The 23,262-nt window shown below is 48.3% G+C and overlaps 1 protein-coding gene across 2 annotated transcripts in view; it reads right to left on the bottom strand.

Annotated features, from left to right (window-relative positions):
* camkk1a (calcium/calmodulin-dependent protein kinase kinase 1, alpha a) overlaps nucleotides 1-22,958 on the bottom strand; it is a 31,566-nt gene extending 8,608 nt beyond the window's left edge. Inside the window, exons 1-8 of one of the 2 annotated variants that reach the window (XM_086160286.1) lie at nucleotides 22,690-22,958; nucleotides 8,149-8,506; nucleotides 4,971-5,018; nucleotides 4,483-4,536; nucleotides 2,061-2,112; nucleotides 1,500-1,633; nucleotides 499-535; nucleotides 373-394 (exon numbers count right to left, since the gene is read on the bottom strand). In XM_086160286.1, the coding sequence (XP_086016412.1) occupies nucleotides 373-394; nucleotides 499-535; nucleotides 1,500-1,633; nucleotides 2,061-2,112; nucleotides 4,483-4,536; nucleotides 4,971-5,018; nucleotides 8,149-8,469 (668 nt within the window). In that variant the 5' untranslated portion in view covers nucleotides 8,470-8,506; nucleotides 22,690-22,958. The remainder of the gene's footprint in view (nucleotides 1-372; nucleotides 395-498; nucleotides 536-1,499; nucleotides 1,634-2,060; nucleotides 2,113-4,482; nucleotides 4,537-4,970; nucleotides 5,019-8,148; nucleotides 8,507-22,689) is intronic. The other variant, XM_086160287.1, reaches the window with a different exon arrangement.
* Nucleotides 22,959-23,262: the final 304 nt, after the last annotated feature.

Genomic DNA, 23,262 nt, shown 5'->3' with positions numbered 1-23,262 from the left:
GTGTGTGTGTATAAAATGTGTGAGGTAATGAGTGTGTGTTTGTGTGAGTGTGTACGTGACCACATGTGCACAAGAGGCAGTACAGCCGTGGCAGAAAAGATATTTAAAAAGTATTATCACTTATGTGGATTTGTGTGTGTGTTTGTGTGTATGTGTTTGTGTGTGTATGTGTGTGTGTGTGTGTGTGCAACCAGCCAAAAGGCAGAGAACATTGCAGTTCCCTTTGAAGCCCTCACTGTGTGAGATGGGAGTGATGAAGGAGAACCCTGCGGGGAGCGAGGGATGGATAGATGGAGGGAGAAGGAGAAGGAGGAGGAGGAAGAGGAGGGGAAAAAAGAAAGGGAAAAAAAAGAGGACAAGTTCTCTACTCACCCTTTGTGCATCAGCTCGAACACTGCCGGGGGGGAAGGAGGGAGACAGGTGAGATGGTTTCACCATCACCCACAAGCACAATCATTTGTGTGTGTGTGTGTGTGTCAAAGGAGAGGGTCTGCATACCCATGTGAAGGTGGTCCTCTGCCGGATCGTCCAGCACCTGCAATAATGACATCATCACAGTAGGAAGGGGCGGAGCCTGGAGGTCCGAGTGAAAAATGGCATTTTTCGAGTGTGTGTGTGTGTGTGTGTGTGTGTGTGTGTGTGTGTGTGTGTGTGTGTGTGGCTTCCTCACCATCTGTGACACCTTCAGGACTGGCGTCTTCAGAACACCACACACACACAGGAATGAGTGTGTGCGCGTCTGTGTGTGTATTTTCTTATATAACTGCCTTAATGGGGCCCTGAAAGTCAGAGCCCATTAAATCCTGCAAGGTCAGATCCCCGGCACACACACACACACACACACACACACACACACACACACACACACACACACACACACACACACACACGCACACACACACACACACACACACACACACACACACACACACACACCTTCAGGGTGGAGGGTTCAAATAACTGCAATCAAGGGTTTTTCTCTCAGTTACGTTTGAAAGAAGGAAGTCCTCAAAGATGATCACCCAGAATTTGTGTGTGTGTGTGTGTGTGTGTCCGCATGCTCTCAACTTTTTTACTTGTGAACTATTTCTGGCCCACTTAGACCCAGACAGGCCAGACGGCTTTCCTTCCTGCCAATGGACTCTGAAAGTTTCGTCCGACCGCGGCGCTGATGCCCCCCCCTCCCCACCATCTGGCCAAGATGAAAACACACACACACACACACACTGATGGCATCTCCACGGAGCGGCAGGCGTCTGGAACTTTAATGGAGTCTCGACTTTCACTTCAGAAAAATGAATGAGCTGCGGGGGCGACGACGAAGACCAAACACCAGCGTTATGCTAACATGCTAACCTGACCGTCCCTTCGTCCGACAGCCAATGGCGGTGAAGTTTTGAGCGCGCACGAGCACCCGCGCCGGGAAAGACATGGCGGCCACGTAGCCCCCCGCTAGCAGCTACGTGGTGCTAACCCGCCACTAGGAACGTCGCCCTCACCTCCACCAATCTGACGATGTTGACATGGTCCAGCTTTTTCAGGATGGCGATCTCCTGGTAGACCCTCTCCAGGGGCGCCAGGATCTTGGGCTGCTCACCCTGGGCCGCCTTGGGTCCCCGCGGCGGCGGGCGGCCTGGGGAACACAACAAGAGTGGCGTGCACAGAAACGCAAACGGATAGCTTAAAATCAATCAGACACAAACTTGTGAGCATCACTTATGGTGCTGGAGGATGACTTGGTTATTACTATGTTGTGATATTTCTATTACATATTCACCTTCTGATGCTTATTACAGAAATCTAAAGGTTAAAACCACATGATACACATTATTTATGTGTATTTCCTTCATGCATAACCCGTATCCACAGCAAAAAATATCTCAGTGTGAGCCTCAAAACACACACACACACACACACATTGGTTAGGCTGAGACCTGATGTCTGAGAGTGTCTCCTGGATTTCATACATTCATTCATTCATTCATTCATTCATTCATTCTCCAACCTCCACCCTTCAGATTAAAAATAAATCAATAAATAAAAATAGTAAATAAACTTACGCGGGAAACCATACTGCTTCATCAGCTTCTTCTTGGACACCACCTTCATGGCCTGGGGGGAGAGACGTATAGAAATCTCCTTCAAACCGAAAAATGACAAATAATTAAAGTTGCGCCTTATCACCACACGTGTAATCTTAATCCACATGAATTATTTTGTTATTACACGTTAATAAGCCCTGTATTGTAACGTCAAATGTTGTGTGACTGAGCCCTGTATTATTTAAAACCTTTTTAAAATCATTTCTTATAAATTAATTGTTGTTTAAACCCTCAAGTAAGAGCAGACTAACCAGGCATGCTTTCATCTGGTTATTGTTAGCGTGACGGAGTGTAATAGCAGGTAATAATCAGGACAATGTGTAATAACAGGTGTATTACACATTATGTATGGATTTTTTTTTTTTTTTAATGTTTCAAAGAAGAAGCTAAGCTAGGTAGGTAAGTCAGAGCATGGGGATGCTGAAAACATTCAAAGTCACCTGACATCGCGTGTCTGGAGTAAAATTATGGAGTATCTAGATAATTACGACTACTGCATCTGGAGTACTGGTGGGAAAAGGAAAAAAAAAAAATCATATATATATATATATATATATATATATATATATATATATATATATATATATATATATATATATATATATATATATATATATATATATATATATGTGTGTGTGTATTTTTTTACAGTGGCGTCTTACAATTCGAATAATTTTATTTCCGAATTTTTTCAGATACAAAGCGCAATTCGGGCTAATTTTATCCTTGAAATATGAAAAAAAATCATTATATAAATACGAGAGCGAGAAAATCCAAATTCAAAATTCACACAGTACGCGCCAAGCGAGCTCACACAACTTGAATACGCTTCATGACGCCGACGCATCTTTTGAATTGGCACCTTGTAGAACGCCCTGCAGCCTCAAGCAACCCTCGGCCACTTTGTCTGGGCAGTCAGTGCAGTACGCTTATCTCGTGTTGTGGTCCCATCATTTTACTTTTTTTTTTTTTTGATAATCATTTTTTCAGGGGGTTTCTATATTAATATATCAATTTTTTTGAGTTTTAAAAAGGGGGTTGGAACACATTTATTTGTTTTCTGTCATTTTAAATGAGGAAAATGTATTTAAGATATGAAAAAAAAAATGGAACCCACTTCTGGAACAAATTAAATTTGTATCTTATGGGACCACTGTATATATACATGCAAGTAAATGGAAAACTACACAATGTACTGATTATGTAGTAACAAAATAGTAATAAAAGAGCACACATGAGTATCGGTAAGTACAAATACTCACACACTGACACTGGGAGGTAAGTAATTACGCAAATCTGACAGGATCGAGGTACGAGTAGTAAGTACTGCATAGAGTGAGTGCAGTATTTAAAGGAAGAAATACTGCAGCAGACTCTAGAACAAAAATATGAAAGACAATAATACATGACATAAGAATGGAGGGTGTGTGTGTGTGTGTGTATGTGCATGAATGTGTGTGTGTGTGTGTGGCTGCAGCTTCGGATGAATAGCTCGATCCATTTCAGCTCAAATAACCCCCTGTTACCGCGTGTTCACTCACACACACACACACACACACACACACACACACGCGCGCGCGCGCGCGCGCGCGTCCTCGGCTCCTGATTGGAGCCATTGTCGTCCCAGATGTAGTCCTTTTCATACATCTGAGGATCGAAAGCGGCAGGAGGCTCCACCCTATTCGCTGCTCTACCCGCCATGCAGCGGTAGAGAATCCACGCTGGGGTCGGGGAGGCTGGAGGGGGAGGACCGTGGAGGAGACACGAGGAGGAGATGATTGGAGGACAAAGGTGGGGATGGAGGACATAGGCAAGTGGAGGAGGGTGGAGGTGGGAAGAGGACATAGGAAGGTGGAGGAGGATGGCGGTGATAGCCCTCACACCTGCAAGGAACTCCATGTCCTGACCTGCTCCTCCAACTCTCCACCTCCTCCATCTCCACCACCTCCTCCAATCAAAGGCCTCCCATTGGTCGGAGTCATGACAACATCCCATCATTGGGTTTCATTGGCGGACGGCCGACCATGAAGCGCCATGATGAAGGTGGAGAGACCTTCTCGTCTGCTGACCAGCTAAACTCAGCCTGACTGATGGAGTGGCACACACGCACACGCACACGCACACGCACACGCACACACCCGCTATTTCCCTGCAAAAAGCAACAAGGGGCGGAGGGGGAGAGGTGGCGGATCAATAGTTCCTGGAGAGGAGGAGGAAGAGGATGGAGTGGATAAAGAGGAGGAGGAAGAGGAAGACGAGGAAGAGGAGTGTGTGTGTGTGTGTGTGTGTGTGTGTGTGTGTGTGTATCAAGTAGAGCTCTGGTATCTCCAACCATGTTGTGCCGGATGGGAACTGGGAGGAAGAGGAGGACGCCACTTACATAATGCTTGTCGTCGTCCTGGTTGTAGGCCAGTTTGACCACGCCATAGGAGCCCTGCAACACAAGGACGTCAGATCGCCGTGGCGACGGAACCGAACCACCGAACCATGGTTCGCCGGGTCGGTCGACCGCCGCCGCCACACTGAAACAAAAGCCGCTCCCGAAGGGTCGATCTACATGACAAAGCCGAGTCGTATTGTCACTCGGGGAGCAGATGGCAGTGGAAGAAGAAGATTCCAGAGGCTTCCGGCGTTTTCCATTCATGAGATGCATTTTTTAAACATTCTGGCCGCGGAGGGTTGGTCCCTCCCACGCGCTCTCGGCGGCGGAGGGCGCCAGTTTCATCCCAGCGACAGCAAATTGATAAATAAATGACGGTCACGGTCACGGGGGGTCACGGCGGGCACGCGCGCCAGTGAAGAAAGAGCGTGCACGTGAAAAAGACATGCATGTGCACCCCCCACCCCCTTTCTGGAGAACTGACTCACCTTGCCGATCTCACTCTTCAGCTTGTACTGGTTCAGCTGGATGCAGTCCTGCAGAGAGGGGAAGAAGAACAGGTGTGTGAGTGTGTGTGTGTGTGTGTGTGTGTGTGTGTGTGTGTGTGTGTGTGTGTGTGTGTGTGTGTGCATGCATGTAATGAATGGATGAATCACTGGCTTTCAAAAACAACCCCCCCCCCACCTGATAAAAGGTGTTGCCTGGCTTTCTGATGCAGGAAAACGTTGCCTCTGTTTACCGTCCATTAGACGGAAAATGGGCTGATTTACAGCTCCATGGCAACCGGCGCTACGGAGGAGGGGAGGCCTGGGGGGGGGCGAGGGTAGCTGAGGGCATTTCAATATGGCGGGGGGTTGGGGGGGGAGCAAAACAGCAAACGTCAATGAGCAGAAAGTGTTTGCCCGCATCAGCTATTACAGTTCTGGGTGGGGGTGGGGAGGAGGTGTGTATATGTGTGTGTGTGTGTGTGCGTGTGTGTGATGGATGGATGCGTGCAAGCCAGACCGGAGCCCGAGGCCTGCCGCAGGACGAGCGGAGGCGGAGGCACCGGTAATAAAACAGAGTGTTGCGGCGGAGCTGAGAGCGCGGCGTTTTGCTAAGCCTTCGCTCGCTCGCCCGCTCGGCCAGGTGGGACGCCTCAGAAGCGCCGCCGATCACGTAACACCTCCGGACGTGAGGGGGCCGGGAGGCCACCGCCGTTTGGCAAAGGGGGAGAGCAGCGGACGTGAAACTCTGGCGGGGGAAGAAAATAGGGCAGCGGCGGATAAAGGAGGAGGCAAATGAGGAGAAGTCAAAGAGAGGAGCAGGGGGGGGGGCTAGTTGGCTGGCTCAGTTGCCGCGGCGCCACGGTTAACGCTCTGTCAAGGCTCGATGGATGAAGAAGAGCCAGCAGGGGGCTTTGAAGGCGCCGCCGCCGCCGCTGAGTCAATCGGGGATGCTCACAATCGCGCTCACGCCCTACTGAGGCCCAGATGCACCGACGCCAGCTTGTATATTTATCATCGGAATAGGGCGGCTGGAGTTGTCGTCTGTACCGTCTCATGACATCATGATCCGCCATTCGGGTCGGCAGCAAAAGGGTGGAACCCGATGCCGCGGTACCGACGGGAGAAAGAAGTGCTGCCAGAAGAGGGGGGAAGGCTGGGAGCTGATTGGCCTAAAATAAAAAATCCCTCCACCCTTAAAAAAAAGAAACCCTCCAACCTTATCCATGACCCAAACAAGGGGTTTTCCCTTTCATATTAAAAGCAGCCATAAAAAGCGTGATTGTGCTGCTAGCCCGCGTCCAGATGCAGGGCCACCATCTTGAAATGCCTGCCGTTAAGAACGGCATTGCTAACATTTTCTAATGACGAGACGGGGTCATCTGGTGGGTTTTGAACACCGTCTGCGACGCTTCCGACACATGACATGGTGTCGTTTATTTTCAACGCGAAGATAGAAAGCAACGGGGATCCCGGTCCAGGCTAGGCTGGAGGAGGACGAGGGGAAGAAAAAAAGAAAAGGACGGAAGGAAAAATCGATTCTGGTGCTAAATCCTCGCTTTGATAAGGAATAATGTTCTCCTCACTCCTCTGCCATGATTGAGTTAGCCCGCAAGTGTGTGTGTGTGTGTATGTGTGTGTGTGTGTGTGTGTTGTTGCTGTGGCCCAAAAAGCCGTCCCTTCTTTCAGCGGCTCAAACAGGCTAGATTGATGACTCCTGCCTGCAGTCGTACTCAGAAACACACCAAACACATCTGTTAGCCGCTAATGCTAAAAGTTCCTACGTGATGCTTAAACCTCTGGCTGCTGCTCACCAAAAGACAAAGGAAGCATGACTGACATTGTAGTATTCTTTCCTTTATGCCTTATATGGAAGCAGACAGGTGTGACCAGGTGGTCACATGGTTACATTGGGGGGGCTACAAAGATCAGCATCCTCCCCCATCTTCCCTGTTACCATCATCCCTTTCCTCAGGTGGGACTGCAGAGAACAAGCTGCTTGAGTGAGTGCAGAGCGCTTACATGAAAGAAATGGAGCTGCTCCCCCCCGCATTGTGTGTGTGTGTGTGTGTGTGTGTGTGCGCACGCCTTGGAACGCAGCCACGAAAAGGAATCCGGCTTGACAATGAGCGCCAGGGGCTGAAACTCTGAATGCTACGCACTTGAATTACCAACAGGAAGTGGATATTTCAGCTCGCGTACGTAAGACCTAGCGTCCTAGCATCGATATTAGCGAGTGACTTGATACAGAATGGGTTTTGAGGATTGCGTTTGAGGATTGCGCTAGGGGTGTGAACGTGCAGAGAAATGCAAGTTGACACCACAAAATCGACCGTTTTTCCAATGGAGTTCTGTTAAGCAGACTTCGGGTGTTTGGTTCAGGATTATGCTGGGAGCTTGTATGCAGAGAAATATGAGAATGTGATTATGCAGAACCGGCTCGCTAGCTAACACATTTTTGGGGCTAAGGAATGCTAAAATGAAAATCTAAAATGAAGGTCCGATAGTGCACCCTACTTTATGTTTTTGTAACCCCCGCTATTGATTGATTGATTGAGCAGCTAGTCGACGCCACAAAATCTACTATTTTTTCAATGGAGTTCTGTTAAGCCAATTCAATCACGGGCTCTTGGTAGAGTGGGTGTCCCTTCAGATCAGAAGGTTGTAGGTTCCATTTCTGTTTCATTTCTGTGTGCATGCTGAAGTGTCCTGCGGCAAGATGCGTTCTTTCTATTTAAATGCCCTTTTTCTCCCCTATTTGACTCTAAATGTCACCACTGGTCCAAACCACAACCCTGCATGTGCTTTTTTTCCTGCTCACGCTCAGTTTGACCTCCCTTTCTCTTTGACCTTTCCTCCGTTGTTCTTCGGCTCCAGGAACCAGGACGTCCCCCCCGGGAACCAAAAAAAAAAAAAAAAAAAAAAGCATGAACCCTCGCTTTTCATCCCTGATGGTTGCCTGGCGACGATGCTGCGGCCACCATTTTTGGAGTTTTTTTTGGCATGCAGCTTTAAGAGACCATGCATCTCACAGCAGATGGACTCGTGTGTGTGTGTGTGTGTCGGGAATTGTGTGCCGTCGCTTCTTCAAATGTGACTTAAAGGCCCACCGTGGTCACATGACAGTTTGATTGATTGCCTGATTGATTGTGTGACACCCAAAGAGATGATGCTTCCTCACCTGAGAGTCTGATATGGACACGCGTTTGGACTCCACGGTTGGCCTGCGGGCTACCCGGGGTGACACGCCGCCGCCGGCCCCTGAGGACAGGTAGGTGCCCCTCTCCTGAAGGGACAGCTTCCTCCCAGACAGGTGGGGCCGCGGCGGGGGAGCCCTCGCCACAGAAACTTCCTGTGGGCCGCGGCCGTCCCTCACGCCGTTGGCGGGCGGACCGCACGCTTCCTCGGTGGTCATGGCGGCCATGATGTCTGTGAGTGCGTCGGGCTGCTTGTCAAAGGCCGGCTCAGACCCCCCGCGGCCGGGGTCCCCGCTCGTGGCCATAATGCGGGTGGACCCTCAGCGGAGCTGGAGACGGGAGCTGTCAATCAAAGCAGGACGGGAAGAACATGAATTAAACAAAAAGATAATTGGAATCGGGTTCCACGTTCTTCCTGTGGGTTCTCCATGTTCCACTCAATATGTGGCCCTGTGATTGACAGGTGAGCTCCGCCCCTCAAGTTGTGATGCATTTTTTTCAGTGACTTTGCAGCTTTGGAGATACAAGTAATGTTTCCATAATGTTTCCGGTTCAGTCTGGACATGCTCACGTCTACCTGTTGTGTGTTAGCATTAGCTAACACACGACTGGTAGACGACAGGTGTGTTAGCTAATGCTAACACACTGGTAGACGACAGGTGTGTTAGCTAATGCTAACACACTGATGGTTTATACTACACATGCGTTTTCCTGTCGGAGTTCACCGGAGCATGCTTAGATGCAAACAGCTCCTCCAAGAGTATTAAATCGAAGATGCCATTTTTGTCTGCAAGCTGAGGTTGAGCCAAGCCGGGACTCGGAGAAAATACATTGTGTGTTTTTGTGTTTGTGTGCGAGTGTGTGAAAGCACATCAAGGTCATTGGCTTCCGCTACGTCGGGTTTCCACTTGATAGCAATCTAACACGGGCCGGAATTTGCTAAAAATGTCAGTTTACCTTGGTGCTGAAAGCTACGCTTACGGAGGCCCGGGTTGGCACCGTTTTTAAATGATGCTTTATGACGATGTAATTATGTAATCAATGTAATCGCTCTTCACCTCTATCTTCCCCTCTTCCATTTAATTTGACGATTCCTGTTACACTGGCGGCAGCCACTTCCTCGCTCTTATCTCCTCTTCTGCTTTTTTTTTACCCCCTTCCTTGTAATACCTTTATCATGGCGTTTATTACTCAACACTTTCTGTGCTTTTAATTGGAATTGGGTGTGTGTGAGGGTGTGTGTGTGTGCTTGAAAGCTGGACTCCATTCAGGAGGCACAAAAAGGGGAACTGTTGCACTTTTGAAATATCATCATCACATAATCTGCCGAACATGAGAATGGGGGGGGGGGGGGTCGCCATGACGACCACCAGACCGACATCATACAGGACTTTTTGTCAAGAGCCTCAAATGTCTATTTATGTATTTATATATCTTCTTCTTCTTCTTCTTCTTCTTTCGGCTTTTCCCGTCAGGGGTCGCCACAGCGAGTCAACTTTCTCCATCTAACCCTATTCTCTGTATCTTCCTCTCTCACACCAACTACCTTCATATCCTCTCTCACTACGTCCATAAATCTTCTCTTTGGTCGTCCTCGAGACCTCTTGCCTGGCAGCTCCAGTTCCAGCATCCCTCTACCAATATATTCACTATGTATTTATATATATTTGCAGTTATTCATTCTTCCAGTTGGGAAACACGGAGATAAAACCAATAAAACCGCTCAGTCTGTCTTTCAGTTCCATCTCTTGATTGACAGGTCACCAAATGAGTGTTTATTAATTGATTATCAGCAGCCACCTGCTTCGTGTTTGAATTCATTTAAATCCTTATTGGTTCTGAGTAGTCAGGCAGGAACGCAGAGCCAAAACGCACACACACACACACACACACACACACACACACACACACAGAACACAATCGTGACAGTAGCGCTGTTATGACAGCTCGTGTCAGACAACATGGGAAAGCGCGCTTTTACTTTGGCGGGAAATACATCAGGTGCTGAACCTCACGTCAAACCAGTTAAGGATTAGTCAGTCCCGTGAGCTTTGGATCAACCAGTCGTGAACGCCATTAGAGGGCTTTCTCCGTTAGCGTGATGATCCACGTCGTTCCGGGCCGATGCGCGGCGAGGGATACTCCCCGGACCGCCACAGGAAGATCGGCTTCCTCCTGTCGCCCTTCATCTCCTCAGACGAAGGGGCAGGTCACGCTAAGCCGCCGAGGAAAACAAGAGAAGAAGAAGAAAAATGGAGGGGGTGGGTGGATGGATGGATGGAATCCCCCGGCAGGGACGCGTGCTGCTGACGACTGACGGAGCCAGCTAAGGACAACGCCTGCTAGCTTTTGTGCATGTGAACACACACACACACACACACACACAAGCACACACACACGGGCCCACACACACACACTTGAAGTTGTTTTTGGTGAGCGGATCGAAGCAGACGTTTCACCCACACTCACATACACACACTAGCTGTCCTAGCGTGGCTGCTGTCACGGTGGCTAACAAAAGCTAGCGGTGATTTCCCCCTCGATGTTTAGCAGATCGGGACCCTGCCCCTGCCGAGGGAAAAATAAGGGGGCGCAGTAATCAGCTGCAAACCCTGTCGTCAGCGGCGCCGAAGCGCGGAGGCGGAGCCTTGGGCGCTGCAGTCGCGGCTTAGCGGGAAAGAAGCAGTGCAGAGTGGGAGTTTGGCACGGTGTATAAACATCACCAACGCCTGATGCTAAATATATATCCCCCTCCATAGGTCTTTAAAAACTCTGTCTCAGGCAAACACACAACAGAAAATAGCGCTAATGCTAATGCTAACTGCCAGCCTCTGCTGCTGTTCCTTGTAACGGCGTTGCTAAACCCTTGCAATGAGAAGAAGCAGTTAAATATGGGCATGTTGGCCTAGCTTAGTCACGACCAAAATGTGTCTTTCAGCTACCCGATAATTACCACCTACGTAGCAAATTTGAATGGATTTCGCCCTGACGTGACCCCATCTCCATGTCCGAGCCCATGGCAATGCCTCTTATCGTCGGAGCCGGCAAACAAATTACCGCTTAGCTAAAATAGCAGAAGGGAAGAGCAGGCTTTAACAGAGGAAGATCAGGTTTCAGTTCTCGCTTCCATTTTTAGAAGATTGAATTAGCGTCGGAGAAGTCACGCCGTGCTATCGGCATCTCCCGCTTCACAGCTAACACGAGAGCAAAGCAGTATAGTGCCGTCAACTAAACTAGCTAAACATGAGATTCGAAGAGAGACGAAGCTTTCCTCCTCCGAGCCGGTCGGCGGTTAACGAATCACAGTTGACGATTCTGCAATCCCCAACTTGATAGCATGACATCGGCTACCTGGAAAAATTTTAAATATGGCCTCCCTTTGAGCACAAGGAAAAAAAAATCCACATTGATGTATTAGTAAAGGAGGTTATTGCTCAGAGAACATTAGCATCACGCTTATTGCTAACAACGCATGAACTGTAGTCCCTGAGAGCCGTTTTTGTGATAAAAGAGCTACAACGAGAGTCCCACAGAGCCAATACTGGACGGCGCAGCACCTCCTAGCCCAGACCGTTCTCCTCATCCACCGGCTAATCCCCAGAACACTTCAAATCAATACAGGAGATTAAGCGGGCCCGGCGGTGCAAATCGGCGCTAGCTGCATCTGTAACAACCATCGCAAGAGGCGTGGTGGGGGTTGAGGTTGACCTGTGAGACGACGTCGAAAGAAAACGGCCTTGGGCGCGAGACTGGAACGGCTGGAAACCTCGGCCGCCGCCAACCTCCCTCTGGTGGTAATAATAATCCCCGGGATTACACCGGATTGAAGAATGCAAACTGGCAAATTGGGTGAGCCAATTATTTCTCCCCGACTCATGCTGACAGGGCGCCGCTTCCTGCACCGTTGACCTTCGCGGGATATGAGAAATGTCACCCGGCGAGGGTCCGTCTCACGAACCAGCCCCGCCCCTCCTCCCGATCCTGGCGGATATTTACAGTTGGCTGTAAATATGCTGATTACCGACCTTCAGTTTGGGAACAATGGCCACTCTCATTGAACGGCGGTGCCGTCGGTTAAGATCACAAGTGACGGTAAGCTGCTAGTTAGCGCCGCATCACACATGACGGCCCTTCCACTGAAATACATTTTGCTTTCTGACCGGGTTCTCACTCGGCTCTCCGCGTTTATTTTAATTCTTAAATCACCCTATCGGAAAAATCCGAAGGCGAGTTGTTTTCGTCGAAGTTCCAAGCTAGCTCAGAGGTTAGCGTGGGAGGGTTAGGTCGTGTGCTGAGGTCGGATGATTTTCTTTTCCCTTTCAGCAAATTATCGCGGAGAACAAAGTCCCGACCCCTGACGCCACGCTCAATTATACGTCCCTGAAGTGTGTGTGTGCATGAGTGTGTGCTGTCCGAGGTTTCCGAACGAAGAAGCAAAGATACTGTGGGATCATGACACCGAGGGTGCAACCCTTCTCTTCCTCACTGTGCAGGAGCATTTGACCATGTGACCATAGGACTGGGTGGGCGTGGCGATGCCATGTTGGCCACCAACGACAAGTTGCTCCGCCTCCATCAACACACACACTGTCCCCGCGGGGGGGGAGGGGGGAATCTGCTCGCCGCTCAGTGCAGGGCAGCATGTCCTTTCTAGGTGTGTTTGTGTGTGTGTGCATATCAACACCACTTGCTGAACACGGATCCATCAGCAAACGCCTCCGGGAGCTGATTTTTCCACTGAAAACCTTTGTTTACTCCGCTCCTCTCTCTCTGCCCGGACGCCAAAATCCGGAATAAAAGGAGGGATTATGTAAACGCCGGTCGTCTCGTCTGAGTCACCGCCGGTTATTACATGGCGTTCTCTCGGCAACGAGCCGGCGGGGACGTCGGTTGCCCCGGGTTTCGTCTCCCCCGGCGGCGCGGCTCGCTTTCAGCTAAGAGGGACGAAGCACTTGATCCGCCACGCGTCTGATTAAAGCTGGCCAAGGGGCGGTGTGTGTGTGTGAGTGTGTGTGTGTGGGGGGGTAATTAGGGAGGGCTGTGATCGACCAGGGGCCTGGATAATTCCTGGATTTCACCCTTTACAGCTCCATTTACACTGAATAATCCGGATTATACGGCCTGGAATTTCTATTCCTGTTTATTTTTTTTGGGTCAATCGTTAGGAAAGAAGAGACAAATTAAGGATTGAAAGTCATATTTTAGTCAGATCTTCATTCTGTCATCCAATTCCAGCTGTCATCGGGCGAGAGGCCAGGTCACACCAAGAAACGTGCAACCAGGTTTTTCACGAGCTCTCAGTGTGTGTGTGTGTGTGTGTGTGTCAAACTCAAGGCCCAGGGGCCAAATATGTCCCTTTATGTACATAAAATGTTATGTGGCCGCGAGAACATCTTATAAGGTCTGATTGTCTTGAAATGATCCCAAAATGTCCAGGGAGAGAAAAGTTGATGCAGATGGAAGGCCGTTTCAAGAAAGACGGCGATGCATATGTAACATTTTGGATTTGAGGGAGTAATAAATTCAGAATATTTAACATTAAGGACTAGTTTATTTTAGTTTCATTTATTTTACATTAAGTTACCGTTACATGCGGCTCTTTGAGGGCAACCATTATGCTGATGTGGCCGTCTGTGAAAATGACTTTTGACACCCCTGCTCTAAAGCGTGACTAGCATTGCGATGCTATCCGCCTCTGAAATGAATAGACGACCAAACCGATGGGAAACAGTTCCTGTCCCACCTGCTGCTGCAGAAGCTTATTAAACTACTGACTTAATAGTCCAGCATGTCTTCGTTGAAAGACGTCTCGTCCAGATATCGATTCTTCTGCCTCTCCTCTGTCTCCTCATCCATCCCTAGGGATCTGCAGTGGTTGGTGTTTGTTTGTTTGTTTTTGGAGAAGGTCATGGGGAGAAGGTCTGGGGGGCCAGGCCATTAGCAGGCAGCTCCTGGTGACTCACTGTTCATTATAATACAGACACACACACACACACACACACCACGTCCACCTTCGGAGGATGAATTTCAGAAGCAGACCATCGTCACGCCAACAGCGTCGCACGTAACCTGCCACCAGTTGTCCATCCTCCTGACGGCAGGGGGGTTTATTTTCACCGACAGCTACTTCCTGCTAACGTCAGCGCTTCTCAACGGAGCGGCATGCGAACAATTCCGACACCATCCCATCATATCCAGGGATTCAAGGGTAAAATTGAATATTACAAAAGGCTCAGATACTTGAAGGAAAAAGCAGAAGAACCCTGAAAATGCTGCTTAAGTTGGAGGTGACCTCAAAGAAAAACAGCGTCTGTTTTCCCGCAGACACCGAACGCAGCGCAGGATCAGCCCAGACGCTTCCCGGCATCAAAAGGAAAACGTCGAGGAAGGTCTCTGCTCAGATCTTTTGACGACTGTGACGCCCCGGGTGACTCCGAGTACTCGCACGCGATACTCCAGTATTACGGTCGCTGTTCACAGTCGTTATCGGCCACACACACACACACACACACAATCTGGTACGATAACGGTCGGGTAGAACTGAAAAACAAATCCACCCCTGCAGTACGAGGGGAAGGGAGGTGGTGAGGGGGGGCGCCGACGAACCTGGAATGGACGCCATCTGTCGAAAAACGCGTCTTTACGCCGCCATGGAGCGCCGGACTCCTCGCCGCTACAAGCCGGATTATAATTTTAAGCCGGAATATGCCGCCGGCCCACATTTTTAAAGTCCTGTACCCCCCTGGGGATGGCAGAGCTGTCTGGGGGTGACGGAGGGGGAGGCAGAGTGTGTGTGTGTGTGTGTGTGTGTGTATGGGGGGGGGGACAGACTTATGACACACACACACACGCATCTTTCAGATTGCTTTCCAGCAGTGACATGCAGTCAGGGGAGGCAGGAGAAGCCTTGCCTCACTTGCCAATCTTGGAAAGAAAAAAATGCAAAGTGGAAAAATAATGAAATGGTTGTATTTATCAGTGATTTGCACTATAAAGATATTTTTCATTTAACTTTACCAGGTTTATTTAAGGGACCCGGATTTTCACATTTACTGTTCAAATACTGAGAAGAGATGTGTGGTGAAGCTGTGAAGTGTTGAGCCTCAATGTAGATTGCGCAATGACGGCTGACTGCTGGCATGCTTTGCACTAAGACCGTATTGCTGTGTCTCTGGATGCTGCTATTAAAATGTTTAAACACTTTTGCTTTATGAACTACTTTTCCAATGTACGGTGTTTTTTGTCAGCAACTGGATGTGTTTTACTACTGTACTTTTTGCACTATATGGTGCACTTGAAATCCGTGAATTTTCCCAAAAATTGGCCATGCACCTTCAAATCCAGTGTGCCTTAAGTATGAATTATTGTGCTTACTGACCTCCAACCAATTTTATGTGGCACACTGCGCTCAAAAATCTGTCAAAATGTTTTAAGTGCGACTTTGCCAAGTGACGAAGCCGCTCCGCTTGATTGACGGCCGGACCGTTCCCACCTGACATGGAGACGTTGTTCTAAAGTTGGTTGAATGTGGTTTGCAATGTTGGACAATGTTAGATAACTCATATGTAGAGCTGGAATAAATGTTCTCTCTAATATTTCATGTCTCTGAGCATACAGACAACCTCCCTGAGCACACCGAGGACCCCTGTGAACAACATTAGACGTGCACACTGTGGCCACACACCAGTATCACACCTGGGATCATAGCTTCCATTTAGTCCATATTTTCCATCAGAAAACTCGCTTACTACTTTAGTTTTGCTGCATGTTTTGCAGAGCAGACCTTCCTCACTCGAAAAAAGAAAAAAATCTCACCCAGTTTCACCGCTTGTTCTTCTATTTGCATGAACTCCAACAGCCATTCCAACTTAAAAGAACCGCATTTCTTATTTGGCCGGATCACATTCACAGTCCGCTTGTTTCGGCATGATAAGGGGTTAGCATGTTAGCATTAGCGTCTCTTAACTCCACCACACTGTTATCATTGTTATATAGTGTGTACGGGCAGAGCACGTGCGCAAGTATTGTCAATGCCGTGATTGGCTGCCTAGCGTAATTGCATTGTATCGTATGATCGGATGGACATCTGTCACTCACAGTGTTACACAGCAAAATGATACAGAAAAAAATGTTGTATATCTAATTCATTTGCAGCGCACTCACTGTGCTCGATCGGTTTTCTCGTGCGGGGAGAGTGCGCAAGCAGTGCGCATTTGCGTAGCTTAGAGGGAACATTGGCTGGAATACAACGTTGTTCCAACCTCACACTAACGTCAAGTGTCTGCTATCGCCAGCAGCAACGATAAACCAATCAGAGAACTACGTAGTACACTTACCTGCACATAATATTACTCTATATTTGTGTGTATCAGGACCCCCAAAAATGGCACCTATTAAGAGACATGCTTACGAAGCGGAATTCAAACTCAAGGTGATCAGTCACGCCGTGGATGATGGGAATAGAGCAGCCGTGAAAGAATTCAACATGAATGAATCGATGGTACGGAAGTGGAGGAAGCAAGCAGATGTTGCCCAGCGAAAAATGAGAGATGGTCATAGTTAGAGGACAAAATTGAACACTGGGTTAATAAACCAGTGAAGGAGTTGAATAAAGTTTGACGAAACTATTTTGTTTCACTTAATATATTGTATGTTTTATCATGCGCTTTATAATACCGTGCACCTTATGTATGAAAATAGAGCCGTTCATTCTTATTGCGCCTTCTAATGCAGCGCGCCTTATGGTCCGCTAAATACGGTAGTTTTTTGCGCTGAGCGACCATAAAACATTTGAAAAGAGCCACCAAGTAAGGCACGCAGTTCTCTTGTAGGGGGCGCTCGTGATTCCAGGGATTCTTCTTGTGACTCCTTGACTGCAGAATACAGTGATGGCAAGCTAGAGTTAGCAAGTCAAGTGTAACCATCCATTTATTTTTTCCTCTCCTCACTTTCAAAACGGAGGATTACATGTCCAAACTCTTTTCAGAATAGGACTTCACTTGTAGGCAGGTAAAACCATAACTTTTTGATAAAAACGGGCCTTTTTGTGTTCTCCAGTTTCTAAGAGTGAAGAAAGCCGATATGAGATTTAAACAGATTTTAGTTTGTAAATCTGATTGTGATGAAGTCACTGCTTTCTAGCCATACGGAAACGGTGAAGGTGGGGGAAGGTGCCTGCTGGATTCGCGCGTGCTGTTTTTTTAAAAAGACCAAGGCCCTGAAATAAACATCAAAGAGCCACTGCGGTTAATTTCATTACGGTTTAAAGTGAAATATAAAATGACTCTAGGGCTCGGGCTGGACCGCTGCTGCACGGGGCCGTTAGCTCGCCGGCTAATGAGGTTGGGAGGTGGAGGGGATGGAGGTAGAGGTGGAGTGGAAGCAGAGAAGCACTTGGTCAGGGTTAACTGGAAGATCTGAGGACCCTGAGAGTCCTCGCCGCTCGTGCTTTGAATAATGAAGACTATCATGCAGATGTGGCCACGCGCTCCACTGGGCTAATGAGCGCCGCCCGCAAACACACACGCACATTCGGCATCATAAGTCAAGCCGCTTAATTGTGTTTATCTGACTTTTATGGGGGATGAAGGAGGAGACGGCTGTATTAGCCGCCGCTAGCATGGCATGCACAGCTCTGGAACTATTTTGGCTGATGTTTCCTTTTGGGTTTGTCATCATGAGATTGTGAAAAGTTGTATGTCTCTATATGACCTGTGAATGAGACGATGAATGGTTTCCTGTGTCTATATAACATACATGATGGGGTGAACTGTTGTCTAAATATGACATTTGAATAAAAGGGTGAATGTTTCAGTCTCAATATGACATGTGTATGAGAGGGTGAATAGTTGTATTTTCTATATGTGGCCCTGTGATTGACAGGTGAGAAGTCCAGGATGAACCCCTCATGTAGCCTCTGCAGCCTGAGTGAATGAATGAATGAATGAGTGAGTCACCTGTCACGTGAATCAGCTCGCTCTGCTAACGTTAGCTAGTTGGCCAAAAAGCGCCTCTCGAAGCTGCCACCTGGACCGATCGAGCCTTTCTCGGGATATTTTGTCCCCCCCCCCCCCCCGGTCTGTTTTCCAGACAACACCATCCATCTGCACATTTCCTGCTTCCATCGAGCGGGCGCATTGATTGGTCCATGTCTGGAGGCGACCCGGTGGGATCGGCCATGTTTTTGAGATGTCCTTGACGCAGCGTTGCAACCTCAGACGGGCTGAATTTTCACTCTTTTGCCTCCCTTTTCCCAGGAAAGTGGTACTGTAGATAAATGCCGGCGTGTTGCAGAGGCGCAGAGTAGACAGAGCCAGTGTCTGGAAGTGAGTTAACCACTTCCTCTTTCTGGATAATCAGTCACAGGTTGTTTCATCCAGACGCCTCTCAGGAACCGGCTAACACCTGGAGGCTCCGACGAGCGTTTCCGCTCACCTGTGTGGGGCGTCGCCGGCCATTTTTACTTGAAACAGCACAGGAAGTCACACACACACGGGAGACGGAAAGCCTCATAACTGAAGATGAACCCATCATTTCTGGTTCTTACATGCCACGCTTCACCCGCTTCCTTTGACTGCGGGGGGCGGGGGGTGGAGGCGAGGGGGCTGTGACTTTGTTAACTTGATGTGCTAATTAGCCATGAAACAGTGATTGTGCAGCAGCTACACACACACACACACACACACACACACACACACACACACACAGACAAGCAAACGGCGGGAGATGGGGCACGGTTCCACAGAGGCGGATGCTAACAGGGCTAGCCTTTGTAAGTGAAGCGCCGCAGCGGGTGATGGCGGCGCGAGAAGCTCATCAGGCTTCAGATGAGGAGCTCTCGGCCGCAGCGTTGAACCCACGCCACGCAGAGAACCCGCTCTGCCGGGGCGTTTGCAGATCTGAGGGAACTGAAGCTTAAACACACTTTAGACACGTCGGGAAAACACACCGGGAACATAAAAGCACTTCCTGCGGTTTGTACGAGTCTTTTCGGCCCTCGAGTGACCAGAATCAGTTCCTAGGAGGTCTCGGAAGGAACATAAATTCCAGATAACAAAATGCAGGCAGGTCCCCGAAATCTCCTATCAGGAGCAAGTAAGCCAACTCCATATGCCATATTCCTGGGTAAGGACACACACACACACACACACACACCTGCAAACACAGCAACGCTGATTTCTGTCCCCTCAGCCTTATTCAAGTGATTTCCCAGAGGAGCTGAAGGAGCACTAAGCTGTTGACACGTCCCCTTTTTTTTCACTGGGATGGGCTTCAGCTCGGGGTGATTAGCGGAGGAGGCTGGAGGAGAGTGTGTGTGTGTGTGTGTTCAGGGGGGCATCGGGGTATCAAACAGCAAAACGTGTGGGAAACGACGCAAAACGACACTCATCAGCGCCACTTCGCCAGTGTGACATTTTACATAAAGTTGAAAGGCCGCCGCTAACGCTTGTCAGCGCTCTTAGGACAATCAACTCCATGTTTACTCTCCTGTTGATAAATGGCCATTAAAAATGAAAGCACCTTTTGGCAGCTAAAGATCAGGTTGGACAGGGAGATTCAGGCGTCCCTTCCCCCGGGAGGACGTTTTAATCCGCCTTGAAGTATTGCGTATCACTCATGTAGTCGCAAACCCTGTGTGATTTTCTTATCATTTTAAGCACGTGGAGGCTGAATAATTGCCTCAAACGGATAAGACGGGATTTTAACGAGCCCGACCAGATCTGCGCACCTTTTCTGTTCAAACGCAGCTGTGCCGCTTTCACTTCCGATCAATGGTCACGTGAAGCTGCAGGTAGCGATCGGCGGTTTTAGCATTTTAGCACAACAACACTACTGTTGGTGTATTCCACGTGTCAAAGTCAAGGCCCGCGGGCCAAATGTGGTCCGCCACATCTCTTTTATGGGGCCCGCGAAAACGTCTTAAAAGGTCTGATTGTCTTTAAATAGATAAATCAAACATGTGCATTGACAATAACCTCAATTTCCCACAATTCATCCTGATCACGGTACCCGCATAGTGACGGCATCCTGCCATTAGATTGCATTGCATCCACATTAATGCCATTTTGATTTTGACACCCCTGGTGTCATTAATTCATTTGTTCCTTAGCCTCTCATTCACGTCATGTAGATATACAAGTGTTCATGTCATGTAAACATACAAGCATTCATTCTCACCCACACGTCTGGGTGATTTAGAGTTGCCAATGAACCTACTTCCTGTTTTTTGACTGTCTAAGGAAAGCGGAGAACCTGGAGGAACTCCACACAGAAAGGCCCTCTGTGGGACCCCCAACCAGGGATGCTCTAGCCGCAAAGTGCCAACCCCTGTGCCGCCCGCTAGCTACTCCTGGTTAATAAAAAGACCCAAAAACATCGGCACTAACTGCTCCTCCATGCACGTCTGAGATAAAAACCCCTGATCAGAGACTCGGGAGCTGATCAGTAATCGATCAGTAATCAGCCTCATTGCTAAATTAGAGCTAGATCTGCAGGTTAACTCAATTTAGGGATTAGCCATCAAGTTAAGGGGACGGATTTGGGGTAAGACTTCCATATTGGAAAATACACACAGATGCGCACACACACGTAGATGGGTGAGATGTTTTCAGTCCTGAGCGGCCATATTGAATTCTTCTTTCTTTCTCTTTTCCTAATTAACCAAAAAGACATAACACGGTTATTATTTCTTTGACATTGTAGAAAAAGCAAATACAGAGATGGAGAAAACTACACCGCCGCTCATGGGTATTTGCACTGCGGTTTCTAGAAAAAAATACTACACCCCTATTATAAACTCACACAGTGACTCAGTGTCTCAAGAGCAAATACTGCAGTCATTGGATCCAATGCCACGCTTTATCAGACATGCAGTAATAAAACTCCCATATATTTACATATATAAAAACGAGCTTGACGTTTTTAAATTACAAATGTTTGGACCTGCATTGTGCAGGAAGTAGAGTTGGTGCCATCCGTTACAATATGTCTGTGTATTTATTTACTGTAATTTGCAGACTAGCTGCTACTTTTTTCACATGCTTAAGAAATTATGCTGCTAATTCATGGATTTCTTTGGGCAAACAAGCTTCATGCTGCCAAAACATTTAGCCTCATCACATCGGACCAATGAAATTACTGTGAAATTCAGAGGCCCTTCAATTCCGACACAGAAGAAGAACACTATAATGGTTTTAGTGTGCAGGAGGAAGAAGAAGATAGCGGTCAGCTAGCCGGTGCCGCTCATATTCAGGCGCGCTCAATAGTCCGGAAATCACGGTATATTCCATTTATTCATACGTTCATTCATTATCTATATGGCTAATCGGACAGGGTCGTGAGGGCAGAGCCAATCACCGATGTTGATATTGCGGTTCACCTTTTGCAGTCAAATTTTATATGATTTTTTGCAGTGTCAGTGTAAGTTTACATATATATTATTTCAATTATCTTTTATGGTAAATTAAGCATTTTCTAGGGCAGTGACCAACCACTGCGCGGTGTTCTATATCCCAGGATATGATTTGCTCAGTGACTGTAGCATTATTCTACGCATTTCCTGCACACTGCATTACACGGCAATGTTGGGTTTTTGTGAATTATCCCTGGAAGCTTAACATTTTTCACAATCCCCTAATAGGACGCCCAAACATTCTGCGCCTTCTGCAGGTATCTGGCACTCAACCCCAAGCGGCAGAGGAAGATGCTAGCCGTTGTATATAAAATGCGCAACTTCTCCACACGTTAGAGCGAGAGAGATGCTTCCATCACTGTGGAAGAGGTAAACAAGGGCGAGGGGAGGGTCATAAACCTTTAAGATATCTATAAATAATGAGGTGAGATGTTCTTTAATGATCCCATGCTTGGGAAATTGTTCAGCAGCAAGACATACAAGGACAAGACAGTGACAAGCTAGATAAAAATTAAAAAAAAAAAAAAAAGGAACTAATAAAAATAAATACATAAAAAATTAAATGAATAATTGTGAATATAATTAAATAAAAATAAATAGAACAAAAACTGATTGTAAAAGAATAAAGTATAATTCGTTAAAAAAGAATGTGGACTCTACTTTGTGCCTACTTTCACTATGAAACATGCGTGTTTAAATATATGGAAAACACATTCATATATTTGGGGAAAAATTGATTTAAATGATTAATTACACATTGTTTTGTTTTTTTTCCTCAAAATAAGATAATATATGTATTTTTAATTTTTTTTTCATTGATTTATTTATTTTTTATACACGAAAACAATTCGGGCCGCCGTTGGGCTCGCGGGCCGCCGCTTGGAAGCCGCCGCGTGCCGCAGTTCGACCGACAGGTGCGTGAGGCGGCACGCGGGGGTGCGGGTGTCTGTCGCGGCACGCGTGCAATAAACGGGGGGGTAGGGGGGGGTATCCGGTGCGGCTGCGCGCGAGGAACCGGAACTCCGCTTCAAAGGGAAATAAATGTAGCGCGTGCGGTGGGAAAGCCACCCGCAAACACACGCGCACTTTAAATGGACTTAAAAGTTTCACTCACCGGAACGTGCGCCGCAGCCCCCCCTTCTTCCTCCTCCTCCTGCCGTGGGTGTGTGTGAGGGGTTCCCCGGTAGCGTCCCGTCACGCCACGCCACGCCACGCCGCGCCGCGCCGCTCTCCCGCGTGTGTCCGCCCGCCCTCGGACGAGCGCCGGGATCCGCCGCTGACCCACGGCACGCGCGTTCCGTGGGGTTTCACTGCCTTTTCACGCCCTCCCTTTCTCTCTCTCTCTCTCCCTCTCTCTTCCGGCAAACACGGCCGGGCCAGCCCACAGCCCACGGCCTCCTCCCCCTCTCCTCCTCTTCTTCCTCTTCCTCCTCTTCCTCCCGACGCCGCGCGCACGTGGACACGCGCGCGGCTTTGTCTTGCGTCGTCCGCGCGCGCCCGACCGCAACTTTTAAGGCTCGAGGAGCGAGGTGAGCGTGGCCGCGCGCGCGCGCCTCTATTCGCCCGCCTGAAAAAAAACAAAATTTAAATATGATTCATTAAAAAAATAAATAAAAGAAATTAAATAAAAAATAAATAAATAAGTTAGCTCGCGCGCGCGCGATCGGGCACGGATCCCCGGCTCGCG

Source organism: Fistularia commersonii, chromosome 15, assembly GCF_037954325.1.
Source record: "Fistularia commersonii isolate RoL2024-O1a breed Wild chromosome 15, RoL_Fcom_v1.0, whole genome shotgun sequence".
Lineage (NCBI taxonomy): Eukaryota > Metazoa > Chordata > Actinopteri > Syngnathiformes > Fistulariidae > Fistularia > Fistularia commersonii.
This window is presented reverse-complemented; position numbering and strand designations above follow the sequence as displayed.